This window comes from Oscarella lobularis, chromosome 6, assembly GCF_947507565.1.
Source record: "Oscarella lobularis chromosome 6, ooOscLobu1.1, whole genome shotgun sequence".
In the NCBI taxonomy this organism is placed as follows: domain Eukaryota; kingdom Metazoa; phylum Porifera; class Homoscleromorpha; order Homosclerophorida; family Oscarellidae; genus Oscarella; species Oscarella lobularis.
The window spans coordinates 2,538,050-2,561,089 of NC_089180.1; the positions used below are offsets into that span (position 1 = coordinate 2,538,050).

Here is a 23,040-nt window from a genome sequence, read left to right on the forward strand (position 1 = left end):
TGTTCGATGTTGCAAATTACAAGTCATGCAGCTACGGCTCCTTCAGATCGCTCTTCGATCGATCCTTTGGATTGCATCCTTCGGATCGCTTTTCGATCGATCCTTCAGATGGCGTTTCGATCGATCCTTCGATCGCTCTTCGAGCGATCCGTCGGATCGCTGTTCAAGCAATGCGTCGGATCGCTTGTCGATTTCGCATAGCGTGTAGTCATCGGCGATAGGCCTTGATTCGGGCGTGTTCGACAGGCTGTAACGCTGGCCTCTGGCGTTACGTGTAACTCTCTCTATCCGGACGATACTCCGGAGCTCTTGATAATACAACACACCAACTCTAAACTCTCTCAAGACCCCTCTCTCTAACTAGCCAATCACTCACAAACACCAACTAACCAATAACTATCTTAATCCTCTGTGACGTCAGGTCCGTGACGGACCAATAAGATAACTATTAAGTTCCCGGCCTTACATCTTCCCCGGCGTCGGAGACGGTGCGTCCTCGCACCTGCCTTCGTCGTATAGGCCCTCGACGGCGTCGATGATTGATGGAAACGTCGTCGGGAACGTCGTCGGGACACGCTGCTCCGGGGAAAATTTTTAAGAACTGTGATCTTTAGATGTAGGAACAGCCTCATAAATATACTATGCATTTATTTTCATAAAAATTGTTCTGTTGCTCTCAAAGTAGTTATTGAGGCTCCCAGATCCCTTTCTCAATCGGTCACTGCCCTTTCTAACAAAAATGTTTTCAAAGCATTTAATTAACTAAGTAGTTAGTTTTTTCAAATGCACATTAGTTCAATAGCTGAAAGAGCTTTCACAGAGTGCGTTTGTACATAGACTAGACAATACACCTTTACACTAAGACTACGTAACTATGAGCAGAAGCAAGATAGACCCTGAATAGGGTTTAGGAAATTTAAAAATACTTAACTTGTACACTTTTAAAAGGGACTGAAATGTTACGCAGCTTTGCTGCTGCACTACAAGACTGTACAACATGCATGGCCAGGGCTGTTGAGTTGACTGATCTAAATTCTACCAGTAGGGTAGAGGCTCGTGTTTTTTTCAATAGGGCCACAAGACACAAGGCAACATACATTTGGTTAAACCACGGATCTTAGAGGAGATGGATAGGCAACGCGCGCACATTGTGACGTTCAATCCGTGCCTGGGTTACGCCCCCTTGCCCACTTGTGACGTCGCTCAGAAAACACCCCATTCCTCCGAGCGCGAAGGCACTCCAGCCTTTGGAGCAGCTTGAGAATGTCACTCAATGCCTAAATAATGCTTCCGATAGCCGTTCCTAATAAGCGATGCTTTCCCGAAAAGGATATCGGCCCGTTTCTCCCGAGCACGCGATGAACCAGACTTTGTGCGATTTTCATGACGATTCTACACGTTTACAGAACCCCAAAGTCCATTCACATTGTAGGCTATACACGTGAAAGTGCAACTGTCTTACCCAAGATCATCTGCAATCTCCAATAGTCAAAATCGCGACGATTTTTTAGCACGCTCACTTTCAGCACGTCACAAAATCGTCGCGATTTTGACTATTAGAGATTGCAGATGATCTTGGGTACGACAGTTGCACTTTCACGTGTATAGTCTACAATGTGAATGGACTTTGGGGTTCTGTAAACGTGTAGAATCGTCATAAAAATCGCACAAAGTCTGGTTCGTCGCGTGCTGGGGAGAAACGGGCCGATATCCCTTTCGGGAAAGCATCGCTTATTAGGAACAGCTATCGGAAGCGTTACTTAGGCATTGAGTAACCTTCTCAAGCTGCTCAAAAGGCTGGAGTGCCTTCGCGCTCGGAGGAATGGGGTGTTTTCTGAGCGACGTCAAGGGGGCGTAACCCAGGCACGGATTGAACGTCACAATGTACTGCAACGTGCGCGCGTTGCCTATCCATCTCCTCTAAGATCCGTGGTTAAACCAACTAGCCACTCTGCCGGGCCTGATTACTGTTTTGCAGTTTGTCACTGCACAAGTCCAATCTTTGCCCGAATCAAGGGATTTGTAATGGCCGTGGTGCCAGGTCAATAGGTCGTTCCACCACGTCATTGCAAATTGCGCAGAGAAGATACTTCACTATACTTGTATCCGAATGAGCGTCGATAATATGATCCGGATAAAGCTTTGGAAGTGAAATTGCCCGTAGTGACAAATGGGCCAAAGAACTGAGAAAAATTTCCAGGGCCCGAGAGCTTCCGAGTTTTGGACGGCCTTCGCATTTAGCTCTTTTTGCCGGATAGCGCCCTCCCTTCGAGCTTTTGCTGTGTAGATCACAAGCAAAGCACGAGCTGTCATTGTGCGTTGACCACGAAACAGGAGTCTGCATGGGCTTGTACAACCGACCAGCTTTCAGAGAGGCAGTTTTACGCACTGCAGTTTACTGGCAGTACTCGCACAGGTTTGGAGGGTGCACATTTCGATCGTCGCTGGCGCAAGAAGGATAACGCCATTGTCTTTAGCAGCTTGTTCTGAATGTCATGAAAAACGTACTTGTTTGCTTTCTTATCTATCCAGTCGCTAAATTTAACATCTTCCTCAATGTCTATTTTCAACAGCTGAATAAAATTGGAATCTTCATCGCTCTTATCTCCGCGCAATGGTTGAGGCGAGCCAAAATCTTTAGAAAACATCGCCGGTTTTCCTTTTTTTTTGAAAACGAGTGGAAGAAAGCGATTCCCCCACATCGCGGTAGAATCGAGGATAAACAGAAGTGACTCTTACTGTCTCTTTGTAACTTGCCGACAATTCGTGTTTTGTAAAAGAAAATCTGGCGTCTTTCCAGTAGGAAAACCCAGTTTGCGTAAAAAACGAATTATTCCCCTGCTTGCAAGTCATTTTCTTTGCTTTTAACGTCTTCACGCACAAGTGACAGAAAACGACGTCTTGTGCAATAACGTAGGTCAGCCACGGCCACTTTTCGAAATACGACCCATGACACGATCGCGTTGATTTACCGAACGTCTTCTTTAGAAAAAGAAACGATCTAGCTGGATGATAAGGTTCTTCTGACAAATCTGGGAATTGAGTCATAGAAAAGGCGGTTGGAGGGGCATCTGGATGAGGCAAAGACGAAGCCATAGCAAAAGAAATGTGTATGCACGTGGAACGTCGCGTGCGTTAGCTTTACGTCAACAAAACGTATCGGTAGCTTCAATCAAGCCTGAATATACGCTCCGTCCACGCTCACGTTACCGATCACCCTAAATAGATTATCTGACACGTAACTTAGAATATTTACTGCCATGGCAACAATTATCGTTCTTCGCTCGGGCTTGCATTCCGCACTGCGATGGCCGTGCTCGATCTTGTCCCGCGAGGTTCATTGAGAAAAATGGGCTCGCGCGCGCACCTACGTACGCGTTTCCATGTTGCTGTTGTCTGCGATGCATGGTCTTCTCGTCGTTTTCGATCGTTCGAGCATGTCTCGCTCTACTCGTCGAGTCAGATCCTGCGAGAAAGTCCTCGTCGAGAAACTCAGGCTCTTTTTTGAAAAGGAACGAGCCCAAAGGCAGCGTTTGAGCCCCAATCGGGTGGAGGAGAGGTTGTCGCTTGCTACGGGGTTCAGCAGAAAAACCCTGTACACTAATACACTAACACTGTAATTGCGAGCGGTTGCGAACTTTCGGCGGCTACACGTACGCGCGCGCTTAACTAATTGTCGGGTACAGTGTAGTTTGCGCTTTTGGGTTGTTAGACTTAGAGAGACCGCTACTAGTAGAGGCGAACGTGGCGTCGAGCGGGCGTTCCGAACCGCACGGTTTTGTCTAATGCGCGCTTTTCACAAAAATGATCGATTACGAGGGAACGGGAGTGTGTCGGTCACCCTAGCGGTCGATTGCGCAGTTGATTGATTGCGAACTATTATAGACTACACGTGAACGCGCGCGCGTTTGTCTACCTGTCCCGAGACGTCTGCATTGGTTGGCCAGGGAGCGTCCAAGACGCCAGAGTATTTGCAAATTCTACTCTGTAAAGAAAGGCGGAAGAATGCGCGATTTTGAGACCAGGCAAAGTGCGCGAAATTGACGGAAGCAGAATTCCAGCTTTTCTTATCGGCGACTCTGGGTATCCTCTCCTATAGCTGATGAAGCCATTTTAACCAAGCGCAGACCTGAACAAGGGCAAGCGACGATTTAATTTCCGGATTTCGAGTGCGCGCATGTCGTCGATAACGCTTTCGGACGATTGAAAGCTTCAAATGTGCAAAGAAGGAAATACAGAGAACGCAGTAAGGTTTTTGCTCTTCCTTACTTTAGGACATAGAACGAGTCATTTCTGGAACCTGGCCCCGAAGGAGAAGCACAGTGGAAACCTATACCTTCAAATAGCAGCAAAGCTGGTTCCCTTTTCAATCACGGGCTAATGGCATATTGCCGTCTACTTACCTTGTCTGGAGTGACTCCAGGAAGGCACATCCTTTCGATTTGCAACGACCTTGAAAAGAAGAGACTACGGGGAACGGAATTTTGGAGCAGGCATCGCAACATGAGGAAGAAGTATAAAAAAGCAGCACGATAGAAGCCCGACAGACACTTCGAAGGTTTTCACATTCTCTAATTTAACTCTAAAGTAAATAATAATGAAAATCTTTCTTCTCCAGATTATTTCTCTTCCCGCTACCTTCAAGAAATTTCTTACGACCTACCCCCCAACTCGAAGAGCACACACGCCTACACGAACCCATGCTCAACATCGATCAAGGACAGCTCTACACGACCGTCTTAGCTACACTTAACGCAACATCACCGCGTCTGCCTTCAACACCATGCAAGTACAACAACAGATTCATGATCACCGAGGCCTCTCGCGAATAACTCCCATCTACACACCTGGTTTACCCGTTTGCCCTTTCCGAATTCCAATTTTCATTTTTTTATCTAAGTTTGCTTTCCATTTGCAGCTAATTTTCTTTCTCTACCGCTTTCAACAGCAACTTTCAAGTTGATAGTATTCAAGTGACAGCCAACCGTTCATCTGGCAATTAATTAATTAATTAAACACGCATTATAGAAAAAATAAATACAGACAATAGAACATGAAAAATACAACGTGAAAATTAGACACTCTTCACGCGGTTAAGATGCAAGTGATGAACCCAGGCACGTTTCCAACTTTGCAAGTGGCGATTAATTCGAGGCTCACAGACATAGCTCAATAAGTCCGTTTCGTCTGAAGGGTCAAGAACATAGCAGTCTTCCAAATGCCGAAACAAACCGTAATACAGGTGAAGGACACCGGAGTAAACGTCGCGCCATAAACGTTCAATTCTGTGGTTATGGACACTTCGGCCAACCAGCATTGTTCCAGGTCCCCTTTGGGGATGATTAAGCATCATCCGAGCCACGTCTACATTTTCCCCTCCCATGTCGCTCCTCACCCGAACCGGCAGCCCATATTCGCGAACGGTTTCATGAAATAAGTCGAGCACGGTCGATGATTTATTGTTGGTAGAGCAGTGAATGTAGACGGGTAGTCTTGAAAAACCATCAACACCAGCATGAACAACAAAGCGCCACCTGCACATTACTTATCGTAATTTTTACATGACTAGGAAATGGTATGGCCAACCTGATCAGCTTATGATTTCCGTCAATATGCCAGAGTGATAATGGACCTGCGACGGAATAAGGACGTCGTCGATGAGCGGCTGTTATCCATCGCAAACAGACTCCTTGGGGGTCGCATCGAACAAGTGATTCTCGGATGCGCTGCTGCTGCACGCGAATGCCGCTGCTCTTCGGATAATTCTGTATCCAGCGTGAGGATAGTCAACCTTGAAACACCCGACTTTCTCATCCAATTCTTGGTCCGTCATGTCCGAATATGTTTCCCTAATGCTTAACCCGAACTGCTGCAAGCGCCGTTCAACTGTCCGTTTTGACACGCCCAACATCTCTGACATCTCTGGTACGGAGAATCCCGTTTCAATGAAGTGCCCGAGTTGATCTCGACTAATGTCGAACTTTGGCCTTCCTCGAGCAGGCCTTGATGAGGGTGCAGTGTACGCGGAACCAACCGCATCAGTAGAATTTTCAACAACCTGCTGCAGGCATCCCAGTGCACTTCGAGCACGATCAAGAAAATTTTCAGCTACCGATGGCAAGAGATGTAAAATTCCGACGAGATGAACGATGAGGTACTCGATCGTATTGACGCTGACTCAACGGCGCGTCAGTCGTCACCATGACATCTTCACACGCTGCTTCCACCGACGACTGGATCGATTACAAGCGCTCGTAAATAGCTTTTCTTAACTGTTCGCAACAGAAATTTGGTCGTCCATACCCAGACCTTACGCGCGTTAGCCATGCCGAGGCCTTGCCTCGAGATCAAGATACACTAATCGCGCTATTGTGGCCCAAAGAGAATAAAAAAAACCGAATGAAGAATCAAAAATAAAATAAAAAGGAAATGGGATGGGATGGAGAATCAAAAGAAAATAAAAATAAAAGGGAAAATAAAATGGGAATCAAAAAGAAAATTAAATGGAAAAGGAAATTGAGAATCAAAAATAAAATGGACTAGAGAATCACAAATAAAATGAAATGAAAAGTAAAAAATAAAATGAAGAATAAAAATAGAATAAAATGGAGAATCAAAAATAAAATGCTTGCATAGGTGTAGAAATAAATAGTTGGAAGAAAATAATACATTGCCTTTTTGGCGGCGATCACGCGCCATATTGAGAAGGTGAACGCTTCAAAAACGCTTCAGCATGACGCAAAACTGTAGTAAACGCGTTGCGAGTACCTTTGGTGACTAACGTACCCGAAATAGTCCCAGAGGTTCAATACTCGTGAGAAATACGAACGAGCACGTGGCAAGATGTGGGCGGGACCATGACGTGAATAGGTACGTCATAATGTACAGCTAGCGCACTACGTTGCCAATCTATTCTTTTCTGCGATTCATGGTACCATAGATAGAGGAGAATGAGGGATAGGAAACTTCCTATCACGTGACCGTTTTCGTGTCCCCATGACTGATGCGGTCTTAGTGACAATTGTCCTGACACGAGCAACGTTGCACAGACTGACCGGGACTTTAGCGTGTCAAGGGAGTTGGGTCCGTAAGCCCAAGGGGGGTCCGTCACGAGCGCACGCTAGTGACACACCCTTTTTGAAAGTCCTTTTTCTTGCGTCGTTTTGGGCGATACCTACTCGTTACGAGATCGAATCTGAATAAAGTACCAATAAGATTACTGACGTGCGTTTTCGCGGCCTAAAACCTCACCCTTGTCGCGTTGCGCACGACCTACTTTTCGCGGCCTGCATTTCGGGCAGTAGTCCGATTCCAGTTCTGGAAGACACCGATTTCAACCGCCTACACAGTAGCCTTCTCTGCCGCAGAGTGATGCGCTGTCTCTTGTCTTTCATTTCTGAGTTGTTTGCTTTTGAATCCTGACGCTCTTCGTTTCGTTGACTGGAGCTATTGCCATCCTGTCGTCGTGCACAGTGCCTTCGATTAGATCGACTACATTATGCGAAACCATTCGTTTGCTTACGCAAGAGAATCGACATCTCCGAGCGAAGTTGTCAACGTCGACTGAGGAGGTCGAAACCGTTAGATCTGAAATTATTCATCTTAAACATTGTCTGGAAGAGAGCCTGAGTCATCGGAGTCAAGGATCATCGAAGGAAACCGAGAAGGGAACGTCGGCTCATCAAGCTCAATCTTCATCGTCGTCGAGCCGAAGTCGAGCGGACTTAACTCTCGACATGAGTCAGGTTCAAGCGTGCCAGTCGTCTCCCCAGTGAGACGAGAGACACATCAACTACATGCGACTCTACTGAATCAGTAGATCGTTTGAATTCCCCTGCATGGGCGTCTGCAGCAATGGCGGCGTTCCATCTACCGTCATTGGTGTCTTATCGCGGAGGTAAAGCAAATGAGGAGGATTCTGCGCGAATTTTTGTCAACGCTTTTGAACGACACGCCACTCTCGCTGGCTGGACAGGAGAAGTAAAGCGTCCTCAATACGAATTCCGCCTGAAGGGTCGCGCGTTACAGATGTACGAATCGTTCCCTACTGAGGCGAGGAGGTCCCACGAGTCGGCCAAAGCTGCTTGGCTCCAATTGATGCAACCGGTTCGACTCCGAGAATATCAGCAAGCGAACTTCCATGAGCGAAGCCAATATCAGAGTGAATCCGTTGCTGATTATGCCAGAGTAAAGCAGTCGATGTTTGACAAAGGCTACGGGGAGTGCCCAATCGACGCAACGACGAAAGACAGCCTGTTAAAAGAAGCATTTAAGCGGGGATTTCGATCAGATCAAGAAAAGGCTACCGTAGACCGCTGAATCGTATCAGGACTTATTGCTGCAAGCCCGCCAAATTGAAGCCGAGTTTCACACCGATTCAAGACGCGAAGAGCCGAGTTCGAGGAGGCCGCATCGTTCGTCTCAATCCGGCGCGTCCTCATCTGCTCCCGCGTGAGGAAAATTTATCGTCGACGACGAGAGCGATGTAAAGGCGTCGATTCGACGAAGACATTTCATCCCAAGATGCGCTCAGATGTACGGCCAAAGCCCGATCATTACGCGTCGGATATCCCCATCAGCGAAGAGAATTTGCCGCAGGTTCCCGCTTCGAATACGGCTAAAACGAAAAAAGGGAAAGGGTCACGTCGAAGCCGTCCAGATAGAAGAGCCGCACGAAGCCTCGTCGAAGTCTACTGTACCCCGAGTCGTCTCGTTACGGAGGTGAAACTGGGTGATGTAGTCGTTGAAGCGTTCCTTGATACCGGGTCCGATGTGAGCATCGTCGCGGAGGAGGTTTTCAAGCGAATTGATCCGAAGTTTGTTCAAAAACGCCCGTTGGATCGAAAGCTCTTTGATTTCAATAAGAGGGAGATACCTGTTGATACGATGGCTGATGTTGAATGTGGCGGCCAGAAAGCGGTGATTCGTATTTATATCCAGAGGAAGGCGGAAAAACCCTGTTTGTTGGGGGCAGCAGCTATTTGGACACTAAAACTACTGGAACTGACACCTTCCGTGTCCTTGAAGTCTTCTACGGGTGAAGGCAGCTTTCGAGTTGCCAAGTCTTACCAGAACAAGTAAAAATCGATGGCAAATGGAAGCCTGGTCAACCAGCAATCTTCAGAGAGAACTCATCTGATGGACCTGTTGAAGACATCGGTAATGTCGAGCCTGACAAAGAAGGGAAAGCTGTGGTACTGCTGAAGAATCATTCGTCACGCCCTGCAGTTTTTGGCAAAGGAACCTCCGTTGGAAGCGATCAGCTGTTCGAAATTATAACGAATTTGTCGAACGATGAATTGTCGTGAGAGAAGTCGAGCGACTTCGAGTCCTGTTCGATCATTTGGCGTTCGACCAGACGTGTTTGAATGGCGATTACGTGAAGGAATTGGAGGCGTTGGTTGCGGAATTCAACGACGTGTTCGCTTTATAGGATTCGGAGCTGGGGACCCTCAACCGTCGCCACACATGAAGTCAATACCGGCGATAATTCCCCAATTTATCAACGTGCTAGAAGAAAGCCGTTTGCATTACGAGGGCAGGTGAAGAAGATGGTCCAGGAAATGCTCGATCGTGGCATACTTTGTCCCTCTGCGAGTCCGTGGGCGAGTCCTATCGTTTTTGTTCGTAAACCTGACGGTAGCTATCGATTTTGCGTCGACTATCGCCGTCTGAATTTGGTCACTCGCAAGGACGTCTTCCCGCTTACTCGAATAGAAGACCTCATCGATCTTCTTTATGGCGCGAGCATCTATATTTGTCTCGACGCTTTCTCCGGGTATTGGCAAGTCCCGCTAAAAGAATCGTCGAAGGAAAGGACGGCTTTCATCACCCAATATTTGAATTCAACGTTATGCCGTTTGGACTTTGTAATACCCCGGCTACATTTCAGCGCATGATGCAAACCCTGTGAAAGGTCTGGAAGAAGTCGTCGGAGTATATCTTGATGACGTCTTAGTTTTCTCGCGGAGTCCTGAAGATCACATGCGACATCTTCGAATTGTCTTTGATCTAATTTGAAACTCAAACCGAAGAAATGTCTCCTCGCTCGAGCGGAAACTACCTACTTGGACATATAATTTCCAATGCAGGATTGAAACCGGATCCAAAGAAGACGGAAGCCGTCATGGCATTCCCGATTCCTTAAAACGTTAAACAGCTCAGGTTGTTCTATGGCTTGGCCTCCTACTATCGTCGCTTTATATTGAACTTCGCGAAAATCAGAGCCCCGTTACGAAAGCTCTTCAAGGAAGCGGAGACTTTCGTGTGAACTCAAGAATGTCAGAGAATTTTTGCCGAATTGAAACGAATTCTGACGTCAGCACCGCTGCTGTCCTACATCCCGATTTTTCTCTTCCGTTTATCGTCGCCACTGATGCGAGTTGTCTTAGCGTCTGCGCAGTCTTGGAACAAGAGAAGTCTCCGGGAGTCGTTCGGCCGATCGCGTACGCAAGTCGATGTCTTACCTGCAGAATCCGGCTACGGAAATTCTGAGTTGGAGGCACTCGCGGTGGTCGGGCCCTCCGGAAATTTAGAGCATATTTGCTCGGACACCCCACCGTTGTCTATACCGACCGACCATGCTGCTTTACGCTCTCATTGAGAGCTCGGGAAGTCATCGCACACTCGGCACCCATCTGTCACGAATTCGATCGTTCAACGTGGACGGGTGGATGCGAAAATGAAACGCGTGTTTGCAAGCCCGGTCACGTTCGACTCTCCCATTTATTGCTAAGCTCATGGACGTCAAACTGTGTCTCGGCAACATATTATCCAAGCGAATCTACGAGGGTACGGCAATGTCCAGAGGCTATCAGCTATCAGCTTTGTCCTTAGTTTTGCGTATGTTGCGTTGTTTCCTGCTTTTTCCACTGCAGTGAAATGGTTTATTTTTGCTGCACGAATGAAGTTATCTTCAACACAGCCGCAGCTACTGCTATGTTTTCCTGATTTTCACACACAAGTGACGTCATCAGTAGCTGGAATTTCATTCTAATAATCTCCTTTCCCTCGAAAAACTCTTGTAAAGTTTTGCTCTATACGTCTCCGCCTTGATTCCGTATGCCAAAATGAGACATAAAGTCGTTTGCTCGCGATTCAAACGGAGTCGAAATCGTATTACCATAATTCCCATCAAACGCTGTGCCTGGACAACGTGCACAGTCTGTTCGACACTCTTAGGTTTCAGGAAAAAGTGATATTTCATGCTAATAAATGGCAAAGTACAATTTTTTGACTACTTTTTGTAGATTGCTTTTGTAAATAAAGCTTTTAATATCGTCGCGGGCGAATGCAACGTTGCGACCCATGTGGACAACTTCATTCCGATATGCATCACTGCAATGAAAAATCTTCAGGTTTCAGGAAGAAAAAATATGATTTCCGGTCTTGTATCATGCGTGGATGTCAGACGACCAGGGTAACTAAACCAGGCCGCTTCTCAATCGCATGCCAACAGGATTTATTGATTATCAAATACTGTTTTACAATAATTCTTCTGACAAAAATACGGCAAATCTACTGTACTATTCACTTTTTCCAACATCAAGTTTTTGTTCAGGTGCCGCCCTGTCCTCAGGACTACTACTCGTGGGTTGGAACAATGTACATAATTTTCAGAAGCCGCTTGCACAATTTGAATCAAGGTCCGGGATGGTGCAATGTGACTCCTAGTCTTAGACGCCCTCTCAAGTCCTCGTCACCTGACAGAGGCTGAGCCACCTGAGTACATGCCCCCTGAAAAATTCGTCCTTCATCTGCTCCTTGCTGCTGCCGGAGAAATCGTAGCAGCATTGCCTCGAAAAGTCGCCGATTAACGGATTGGGAAAGAATTGGGTCGTCAAAAGCAATCCCAAGGGCGTAATACAGACACGCCCAAAGGTCCCGAGGCCCAATGCGTAGGGAAACTTCGTTTGGGCCTGTTCTCGCAGTGAAGCGACCGTTGAGCGTTTCTCGCCCGGCTGGAAGCACGTATCCATTGCCGAAAGCAGCTTCTCGCCGAAAATCGTCATAACTTCGCTTTTCAAAAACTCCAAGATCAGGCGCAGGTCATTCCTTAGCCGGATAAGACGATCAAACGGTTGACTTGTTATTTTCTCCTCCTGGAGGTCGAGAAGGGCTCTTTCGATTAAATCCATTCAGGCGTAACACACCTGGCGCACTGAAGTGATCACGTGACGACGGGAGCTTCCTATCCCTTCTTCTCTTCCATCTATGATGCCAGTTCGACGACGCAGACATCCTTGAAATTCGTCGTTCCGATTTTACAGCGAAGACGAGACAGCTCATCGACTGCCTCGTACAAAAGCATCAAAGCGGACATCAAAACGTTGTAAAAGAGTTCAGAAGCGTCTTAGAAATAGTCTTACGCAGAAACATCTAGCGAAATTGCTGCCCTCACCACCGAAGCCTCGAGGTAAAAGCATTAAACGCACAGAAAGTTGTCTTCGAAGCGCAGAATAGATTGTATCTGGGGTAGAGGGTCCCATTGGGATCCACTCAGTGAGAATGTAGCCGTTCTAGTTGTTGATGTTGTCCGTTTGTCTGTAGGGTAGAGAGCCCATAAGGGGGACACCTAACTTTGATTTTGTGCTGCAGCGGAACTACGCGCTTGATCTAAATGAAACAAAGCATGTCGTAAGCAGAATTTATCCAGCTTCAATTTGCGACCTTCTGCTGTTTGATCCGCCTTCGCGTTCGTCCAGAAACGGCCAATTAGTGATGTTACTCCTCGAGGGTTGATATTAGTCCGGGCCCAAAAGGGGGACATTCTCGTTTTTGGAAGATTTTGGTCAAGTATGAGCACGAAAGACATCAAATACTTTATTTCCAACTACTAACGTTACGTTTTAGTGTCCCCACAGTACCGCTACTCTCTAACTCTACACTGTTCGAGTCAATCTTGGCAACAGCGAGGACAGCTCCAGTATTCCGCCGGATCGGGCATTTCTTCGAGACCCGCGCACCAGTAATGAAACCATCTGTTACATCCGTCGCTGTCACAACCAACCCAGCACTCTTTCTCTCTCTGTGTATCGTCTTCGTACCTTCTGCCACATTCGGTGCAGTTATTTTCGCCGCTGCTGCTGCTCGTCTTCGTCCGACGTCTTTTACTTCTTCTTCCGCCTTTCTTCGCTCGAGGGCGCTTCTTCGTCTGCTGTTCCTGCTGCACTCTTTGAATGAATTCTGAAGTGAGAATTTCTCCTGGTCGAACTGGCAGCACGTCTCTTCCGGCAGTCCTGCCTTCTCTCTCTTTTTCATTGTCAGATGGTTGAAAATATTTCGCCAAAGTAGCGTCGAATGCTTCTTTGCACAGGCGTTTCACCTGGTAGGCCAGGCTCGGCAGAAGTCGGCTCCTCTTCAGTGTCTTCCAGGGGGCGTCCTACAAGGAAAGTTGAAGGCTGCAGCTTAGAGGCAGGTATAGCCTCGCGGGAGAAAGGATAAATTCCCGTTTGTCTGAACCCGGTTGTGAGATACTCAGGTAAAAATGATTTCCATAGCTCGAAAGAAGTTAAGGAAACTTATCTTTGTCGACTCTTGACGCTTTGGTACGTCGTTTGAAATCTTGAAGAATTGAAATCCAGTGCTTCTTGAGTGGTGAGAATGCACGCACGCCTTCCTGGAGAGGCTCTAGGGTAGAGGCCCTTCACTCTCGTTTGCCTTGTCCCAACGGTTCCTTTCTCCTTAGTTTGTTTTGTCGCGCTCCCGTGCAACCTGCCGCGACTACTCTACCGACGTTTTCCGGCGAAAAGAGGAGCGCGATGATCAAGGATAGCAAACATTTATACGCCAATTCGAGAATCAAGCCAAGCTGGCTCACTGCCCGAACAGGGACTACTGCAGTTTGAATCACATCTTACCGGACGCGGGCTACGCATGTTTCAGGCGTTGAGCGAAACGGAGCAACAATCGTATGCCAGTGCTCGGAATGCACTGAGCAAGCGAATCCGCCCGGTAAAAATGGAGTGGTTCACGCAGGCTCAGTTTTACAGCACGAAGCAAGGCAAATGCGAGGCTGTGATCGATTTTGCCTAAACTCTGCAGCGAATGTATATAAAGGGATTTCGAAGCATCGAATGCTCGTCAAACAATTCGCGCAAGGGCTACGACATCGTTTTAAGCGAGCGCTACCCCATTGAGTAGTTCATGGACACGGTTGAAGAAACTTGACTGGTTGAGGCAAAAGACGCACAGCTTTTCTGGTCAGCTGTTGCGCTGAGGGAGAGGGAAAAGCCCAAATCCAGATCGACATCTGGTTCCACCCCTTCAACGACTACGATTGAAGCAGTGTCGACGCCCTCACGAAATCGGGTCATGCGGCGCAACCAACAACCTCCAAAAGCAAAGCCGTGGATGCAATGTCGTCAATATTTCAGTAAAGGCCACATAAAAAACAGTAGCTTTTCGCTCGGTGGCCAAAGAAGAACGAAAAAAATGAAAAATCGACCTTAGAAAGGCCTTTTCACGCCTTGTATGTAAGAGTAAAAGAAAGAAATCGACACGAGTCTCGCGGTCTAAAAGGTGACGATGAGTGGGCGGAAGGCGTTGTTTCAGATTTTGGTCATCTTCGTTTCGTCGTTCTTCGCATTATTATATGTCCATGTTGTAACTTTTGTTTTATTTCTGGGAAAAGTAAAGTTTCGTAATGACATGTTCGCATCCGAAGCCTGCTTCACTCAAACAAGGCTTCTCAATTTATATCTTAAATATTAGTCTTCTTTATGTTTTCTATATATTTGTATTTGATTTCAGAGGTTCTACTTTAAGAAACATGAATTTTCATTTGGTGGTTAGCAGCAGTCGTTTCCGCTTTAGGACAACGCTGACCGACCTTTACCAAGTCCGTAGACCGGAATGAATTTGTTGACGTAGATGAGGAAGTTTGCATTGGTTTGGAAAGCGTATGGTCAACTGTTAATTAGTGACGTCATCGCGGCAAGTAACGGACGTCTCTCTTGGAGAAAGAAGTCGACGTAGCATTTGGCTGTAACCTGCTATTTTTACAGGCTAGAAACACTCGATTTTCCCTTCACTTCCCTCTTTATCAAATAGTAAACATCTGCCTGTGAAAAGAGCGAAATCTACTGGTAGATTGATTATGAAGTTGGAGTACTCCTAGTATGTGAGCGCGTTAGGTTAAACAAAAGACAGACTCTTTTGATTTGTAGTATAAACAAGGTGTTTAATTTAATACCTTCTTGTGAAAGCCTTACAGAAAAAAGGAGACTATATAATTGTTAGCTGCCCCAAATTTTATAAATTTTTCAATAGCTGAATTTTTTATCAGTATTGCCAAAACAGACTTCGTTTGTTCCTCTGTTACGGTGAACAAAAACACAATAAGGAGGAGGAGAAAGAGGAGAAGAAGATCCTCTATTACGTGTTTCTAAAATTAACCGTTTCACTTGGGACGGGATGTTTTTAAGTTTAACGCGATTAACATCGGAGAGCTTTTATACGAAATTGGATGCTTTCGTGACATCACGTAAGGCTTATAGAGACTGAAAATAGCATTTGAGTATTTTAAGGACTTAGAAATAGAAATATCCCGAATCACTATGGCGCGCTTACGCGTCGGCACGCTTACGCATCCACAGGGTTCACTCCAGTAGAAAAAAGAACTATTGAAAAATTCGGAAAACTACGATTATGCCTAGTTTTTCTCATGTTTTCTGTCGGCGTCGAGCGCACTACACTTGCTAGTAGCTCGTATCCTGATCGGTATAGGGGCATCGAGCGGGGTATCTTCTTATTGAACATCTCCTTTGGGCCGCTCTTTTTTATTCAAGAACTTTCAGTTTCTTGTTTTTCGTGATAGACATCTCTTCGTCCTGACTCCTGCTTCGCGACGTAGCCCTACTTGTAGTTACGGATATACGAAGAAGGGGATTGGAATTAAACGTGAGTTGGATGCGTGCTGCGGTCACGTGTTTAGCGATACTCGGTTACGTCTCCTATCGTCGCTATTGAAGAGCACCCTAATGTTTTTTTCGTGGCTGAATTCCTGTCGTCACTAAACAAGCGTTCGGCGCTGGGCAAGGGGATCAATTTCTTCAATGACTTGAGTGCTTGCGAATGATATTCAGAGAAACCTTTAATTATTTAACAAGCAATACTAAAACACAGGCTGACTTGCCAAACGTGCCATTCTCGCACCCAAATGACGCTGTTCATCAAATAAACGATACTATGCTTCAGCGTATACAGTGCGGTGCAAAATTCATTATAGGACGAATGCGGCCAACTTCGCGTCCTGACGGAGACACAGATATGTCTGATACTCCGTGTGCACGAATTCCACCGTTCTACTGGCTCACGAAAGCAACGACTTTTAACTCCTTGCGTTCTCACACAGCAAAAAACGCAAATATTCAACTTTCTTTTTTTGACGTGTACTTTTGGGATATTGAGCGGTGGATTTCGGGAGCACTAAACGAGAACGAAAAAGAGAACAGCTTTCGTGAGGTAGTGTTTTTCTTTCGCGCGAGCGAAGGGATTCTTGTTAATACTCAACGTGTTTGTGAGGGCGTTTCCGTCTTTGTGAAGCGTCTGTTCTTTTTTATTTGTTTGGGTCTTCGGTTTTTAAAGCAAAATCTTACTTGATGACATAATTGTGACACCACGGCGACAAAGAGCGCGCTAGCGCCTTTTTTATTCGTTTGTTGGGTAGACAAACTGTAGAGAGTTGGCAGGGAAGCCTCCTTCAAATCCATGAGAGAATAGCGTGGAGGTTATATAAGGTAGAGAGAAGTGCGAGAAGCAGAAAGAGTAACTACTCTCCGTCCGCGTTCAGTTGGCCTCCGGAAGATGATAATGAAGGAGGGTTGGAAAAGAGACTAATTAGGCTAATTAATATAACAACAAACAGATTTGTTTTAACTTAACGCACGCGATTTGCTCACGCTTTATGCATCATGTTGGGAAGAAAAGGAGTCCGAGTTACGTCCCGAGAGAGGCGTCTAATTGCCCGCTTCCGATTGTGGCTGGAGAAGGAACGAGACACTCCTCCAAAAAATCGAATCGGCGTTCACCAAGTGGAGAAGAGGCTGAAGGCAGCTACAGGCGTTTCCATAGAGAATCTAAAGAGAAAGGGGAGGTGGATATTTCTCCCAAAAAGCGGAATCGATATTCAAAGACACGCATGAGAATTAATCCTGACGATTTTGACAGAGCAGCAATTCGACGAACGGTGCATGAATTCTACGAAAGAAAAGCGTATCCTACACTAACAACACTGCTCGCCTCCGTTAGACAGAAAGGTGTATTTGAAGGAGGTCGAACTGCACTTGCTATGCTTCTAAAAAATATTGGCTTCAGACACTGCAAAAGAAACGACAAGGTTTACTTTTATGAGAGACCGGAAATCATTCGTCAACGTCATTCGTTTCTTCGGTCAATTAAGAAATATAGAGAGGAAGGCCGTCCGCTTGTATTTCTGGATGAAACCTGGGCTAATGCCCACATTTCGAAAGAAAGGATATGGCTCGACGATAGTGGAAGAGGCGGATGGAAGAGACCTTCTGGCAGAGGCCAGCGTTTAATAATCCTTCATGCTGGATCAAAAAATGGTTGGATACCAGGAGCGTCTCTTGTTTTCCGCTCTAAGAAAAGCAGTGGTGATTACCACGATGAAATGAATGCTAAACATTTTAACGAGTGGTTTGAGCATCAATTATTACCCCACTGCCCCGATCAATCTGTTATTATATTAGATAATGCGCCCTACCATAATGCCGTAACAGAAAAAATTCCAACAAAATCTTCAAGAAAGGGAGAGATGCAAGCTTGGCTTACCAAGCATCAAATTGACTGGGATGTACACGACTTGAAAAGAGAACTGTATGAGAAAATCAGAAGGGCTGCTCCAAAAAAGTCATTTGTAACCAACAGGCTTGCCTCAGATCGAGGCTTTGTTGTGCTACGTAGTCCTGTTGCTCATTGCGAGCTTAATCCTATTGAGCTCGCGTGGTCTCAAGTAAAGGGTTTCCTGAGAAAGAACAATACAACTTTCAAGCTCAAAGATTTGGAAGAGCTCGTACCTCAAGCGTTTGAAGCCGTTACTCAAACGATGTGGGAGGCATTCTGCGGACACGCAGAGAAGGAAGAGCGACGGTTTTGGGAGAAGGATGGGCTTCAAGAGGAAGCAGTCGACGATTTTGTAATAAGGTTCGACGTCAGCGACGACGAGGACGAAAGTGACGACGCTACTGCTACTAGTAGGCTATGTGATGACCCATCAGAAGGCGAATCAAGCGACGAAGACGACGATTACGACGAGAACGACCGATGTTTACTTGAGACTGATCGCGTGACGGACATGACGTAAGACGTAAGTTAATTAGTGGTCAATTAGAGTCTTTGATATGCGTCACGCTGCTGTAACTTTTGCAATTGCCGTAACCGTTTCGAAACGCAAACCAGTGTATAGCGCGCGCTCAGCGGTTTCGAAAGAAGTGAACATCGCCTTTCTACGCCATACAGAACCTCATCTACAACCGTTTTTCTAGAGGCCAACTGAACGCGGACGGAGAGTAGCTGTGACGATATTCTTCGCATCGTGATTATATGCAGCAATTCTAGGAAAGGAAGCTTTTCTTAGATGAAGTCTATCAGACCCAAGCCGGTCAGGTCGAATGCGGCTAACTTCGCGTCCTGACGAAGACAGATGTGTGTACTCCATGTGAGGGCACGAATTCCACCGTTTTACTGTTTGACGAAAGCAACGACTTTCAAGCCATTGCGTTCAAACACAGCAAAGAAAACCACATGAATGTTAGCGAATGCAAATTTTCAACTTTTTGCTCTTTGAAATGTCATTTTGGGATAGTCAAACCAATTGTGGGGTGGATTTCCGAGCGTTAAACGAGTACAAATAAGAGAGCGACTTTCGTGAGGCAGTGATTTTTTTATTCGCGCGAGCGAAGGGATTCCTGTGAATGCTCAACGTGTTCGTGAGGGCGTTTCCGTCTTTTTGAAGCGCCTGTTCTATTTCAATTCGTTAGGCTAGGAAAAGAAGAAAGAACCGGAACTAATTTGTAATCAAGGGAAGCTTCGAGTTTAACAATACAGTATTTCAACTACAAATAATTCAAATAATGGCTATGATAGCCCTGAACAAGTCTAACTTCCCACATGCACACATGTATACATTCAATCCACAAAGAACTGATGACACAGTAGTGACCGCGGTATCAGTAGCTGAGACAGACGAAATGCTGCACGATGTCAACCACGCTGAGCCTTGGACAATGTGCCTTTCATTGCAGATAACACTGTTATTGTTTCTTCACGCCACTTTTAATGAATCATAATAAATTTGCACTTGGGTTCTGAAGACAACGCGACTTCCAGAGTACGCTTTCATGTCATTCGGACTCACAAGTACTGTAATCTTGTTTTCTTTGTGAAACACTTCTATTAGAAACATCGTTTCTCCCGGCACCTGACTCCACTCACCTCTAACTTTTATATATTTTCTTGCATTACAGTAATAGTCATTAAGCAAGCAGACGTAAAATCCACTGTTTGAAAGTTTAGTGGTACAGTGTATCAATTGTGATATTGACGGCATAAGCTTTTCTGTAGCGAAACACTGTGTGCAACACTAGTCTTTGTACTGCATCGAAGAATTTGGGTCCTTCAAGAATTTGTGTCCTTCCGGAAAGAATGTCTGTTTGGAGAACGTCCTTTTATTGCAACGTCGTCTACTAGCCACCTTTAGTCTACAATACAACGTTGGGAGTGTATGATGTCATAATCACGTGATATACGTACAGTAATACGTGTACACGTCTTCAACGGATATATAGTAGTTACAGTGCGTCCAACGTCTAAACGCAAAAAAGTCCCGGCTAATTTAGCATTTTCCAAACAGTTTTTCCGGTAGCTTAGACTACCGTAAAGTCGGGATATTAATTAAATACGGAGACGGGGTACCCGTTCCTCTGTCTCGCACGCCTCCGGCGTTGGGCGGCTTCACGTAACATTCACAGTCACACATATTTCGCCCATACCTCAAAAAGAGTTTTTCGATGTACCTGACCCTACACCAACCCTAAGCCTTACTAGCGCGCGGGTCCCCTGTGAAGATTCTCTAATAAATGCCAGTTGTTTTATCGAGTAATTTTTTATTTCATGTCTACTTTGTGACGTTACCTTTATTCATAAAACTAATAAGAACCAACCTCGCCCCTAACCACACCCCCTGCCACCTTAACAATTCGATCGGGGCTAACGCACCAAGTTCTTCTATGAGAGATCACTGACCTAAAGAAATTAGTTAAAATAAAGCGACATGCAGTCAATGAAATAGAAATTCTTCTTCACCGGCGGAAAGCGTGCAGTTTTTCTTTGTACTCGGTCGGGACAAACTGAGAAGTATTGGCCCCAACTCTTAGGCCTATGCCAACTCGTTTCTTCCAACGAGATAGCCATTGTGGACTCGCAGCAAAATGAGACAATCCCAAACCTCCGGCTCGAAGATCTTTGTTGGAAACGGAAAAACCTTCTGAACGCTGATTCTCTCGGTACGAGAAAACGAGAAAACTCTGCTGTCAAGATCCTGTGACGCTACAGCGGCCCCGGGATAAATTTTTGCATTTTTTTGAGGTGCCGCGGTTCAACTTTATGAGATCCTCGTATTTTGAATTCCACTCACGTATTCGCTTCGGATCGACTTCGAACTCTCTTGCTGTCTTCGAAACGTTCCTCCCGTGCTGTCTTGGCCAGGTAATCGCCGAGCATTTGAATGCAACGTTGTAAGATGCATGCCGCTTAGCCATTTGTACGTGCGCGACTGATGCAATGCAGGTGCGCAACCGATGCAATTTCTTGTGTTTGGGTGGGCGTTTACACAGAGTGTAACTTACCCTGTACACTATTTTGGGCCTAAAAGGGCTTTCTCGGGTGTGGGCTTTACTCGGTAGTTTACAGTACGGTAGACAAGAGAGACCATCGGCATTTGCGTGCGGCTCTGACGGTCGATGTTTGATGTCGTACGTTAACATGGACCAAACTATGGTGAGGTTTGACATGCCGTCCAGACGAACTAATGCGTTACGAGGTCAGAAAACAATCGGAATCAGGACGACCATAGCCGAAAAGATAGGTTTTACAGACGCCTTAGCAGCGACAGCAAGTGGCAAAAAATTCCCAGCCTTTATAGTTTTCAAAGAGAGAACCGGCAAGCTAGGTATCTGAATAAGGAAATCTCTTAGGATTCCGGATAATGTTCGTGTCTATGCAAGCAAGAATGGTCGGATGACAAGCGAAATGTTTCATACGTGGCTTAGGACAACGTATGAAACGAAACCAGAATGCCGTTTACTCATTTTTGACGAGTACCGTCGACACCAATCGAAAGAGAGCCGGCAGATCATGATCAATGAATGCAATTCCAGGAGGCTGTATTTCAATTGTCCAGCCAATGAATCGTAGCCTTAATAAGCCTTTCAAAGGAAATATTCGAGACTCGTGAAGCTCCTGGATAAAAAGCAGTGGAGGTGAAAAAACTTCACGTGGCAACTTAAAACAGCCTTCAAGGCAAAACGTCATTGATTGGGTCTCGGCTTCGTGGAAACAAATATCTGATAAAATCATTGTCAAATCATTTCTTGTTTGCGGAATTTCCAACGCGTTAGACGGCAGTGAAGATGAATACGTCGACGACGTTTTTTTCATTGAAGAAAATGATGAAGATGAAGAAGCCACGGAACCAGACTCCAGTTCCAATCCTGAAAGTGATGTTTCCAATCTTGAAAGTGATGTTGAGGAAATAGTTTTTTTAGTGACTTAGAAGACTAGCGCCGAAACTGTACCTTCCATTTCGCGCATTAATGGGTCTCTGAATAAAACATTTCACAACATGGGCGTTTACTACGTGAAAGGTTTTCACAAACACAGAGTAAGCGCCCGCCCCCCTCTTCTGGGCGAAAGTTCTACCAGAGATTAAATAGGAGAGGGATACGCAACTCGGGCGTCACGTGACTATTTCGCTGACCCCAGCATTGTTACGGCTAGGTCTCGTATCGGATTCGTATAAGCGTGCGGGATAAAATCGCTTCGTGGGATTTTCACCAAACCTGCAACCTAGATAGGTAAGTAATCCTTAGACCTAAGGGCTATTTCGCTGCTGGAGTCGTAACGTCCGGGATGACGGCAATTTTGCACTCTGAAGACTTTTGCACGAGTTATCTGACTCTGTGCTGAGTAGATTTCGTTGGTGCTGCGTTGTGATTGACTATAGCAGGCAGAGTAAGCGAATAGGCCATGTTTGAAGGGAAAAGCATCTGCAGCGTCGACGCTATAAGCCAAAACATGCTATTTTTAGCGTGTTTCATACGTCACCGTTTAGGTTTTCGTTCGATTGTTATCGGTACCGTTTAGAACGAAAGAAGAACTCTTTCTGCATCAAAGAGTCACTCTCGCATTTCATTAGTTGGCTCTACTTAGAGAATACTCCCTGTTTTTCACGCAAGGGTTCATAAACAGCCGTTTCGTTTTTGCAGAAATTATGACTCGGAAGAAGTTGAAACTCTGCAAGGAGAAGCATTCGCGATTGCGAGCAGATCGGAAGAGGAAGGAAAAAGCGTTTCCAATCCTAAAAAGGCAGATTTGTGAGTGATCTTTTCGCTGTTGAATTGGCCATATCGTTTGACAAACCCAATGTGTATATTTATATATAGTGATTCGAATGATTGGCACGAAACCGTTTCGGGAAATACCTTGTGCCTTTCAAGACTACAATATAGCCCTGAAAGTAACTCAGCCGCACCTCCGACTTTCATATCCCATAGTCTCCTCATCGACGAAAGAGGAATAGCGAAGCTACATGTTGCTGGACTTCCAGTCGATTTGAAGGCATGCCCAGCTTTGACACTCTCCGAAATCTCTTCCGACAGCGTCAACTATTCTAATTTTCCTTCTTTCATCGATTTGCTTGAGTCATTAGCGATTTGTCCCGGCAATCCCGAGAGCATGTTTGTTGACGTAGTCCAAAAGAAAAAGAAGAAGTGCTTTGTTTCTCGAGGAGGAATTCCGTCG

General features: G+C 45.8%; 1 protein-coding gene across 1 annotated transcript; it reads left to right on the forward strand.

The window, feature by feature from the left end:
* The first annotated feature begins 17,140 nt into the window (after positions 1-17,140).
* Positions 17,141-18,325, forward strand: LOC136188179 (uncharacterized). The gene has a single exon (XM_065975912.1). It carries the CDS (start codon positions 17,141-17,143, stop codon positions 18,323-18,325), a length of 1,185 nt encoding a protein of 394 aa, XP_065831984.1.
* The last annotated feature ends 4,715 nt before the right edge of the window (positions 18,326-23,040 follow it).

What these genes read in the sequence shown, in the direction of transcription:
- LOC136188179 (XM_065975912.1), top strand. Translation starts at nt 17,141, where the DNA reads ATGAGAATTAATCCTGACGATTTTGACAGAGCAGCAATTCGACGAACG.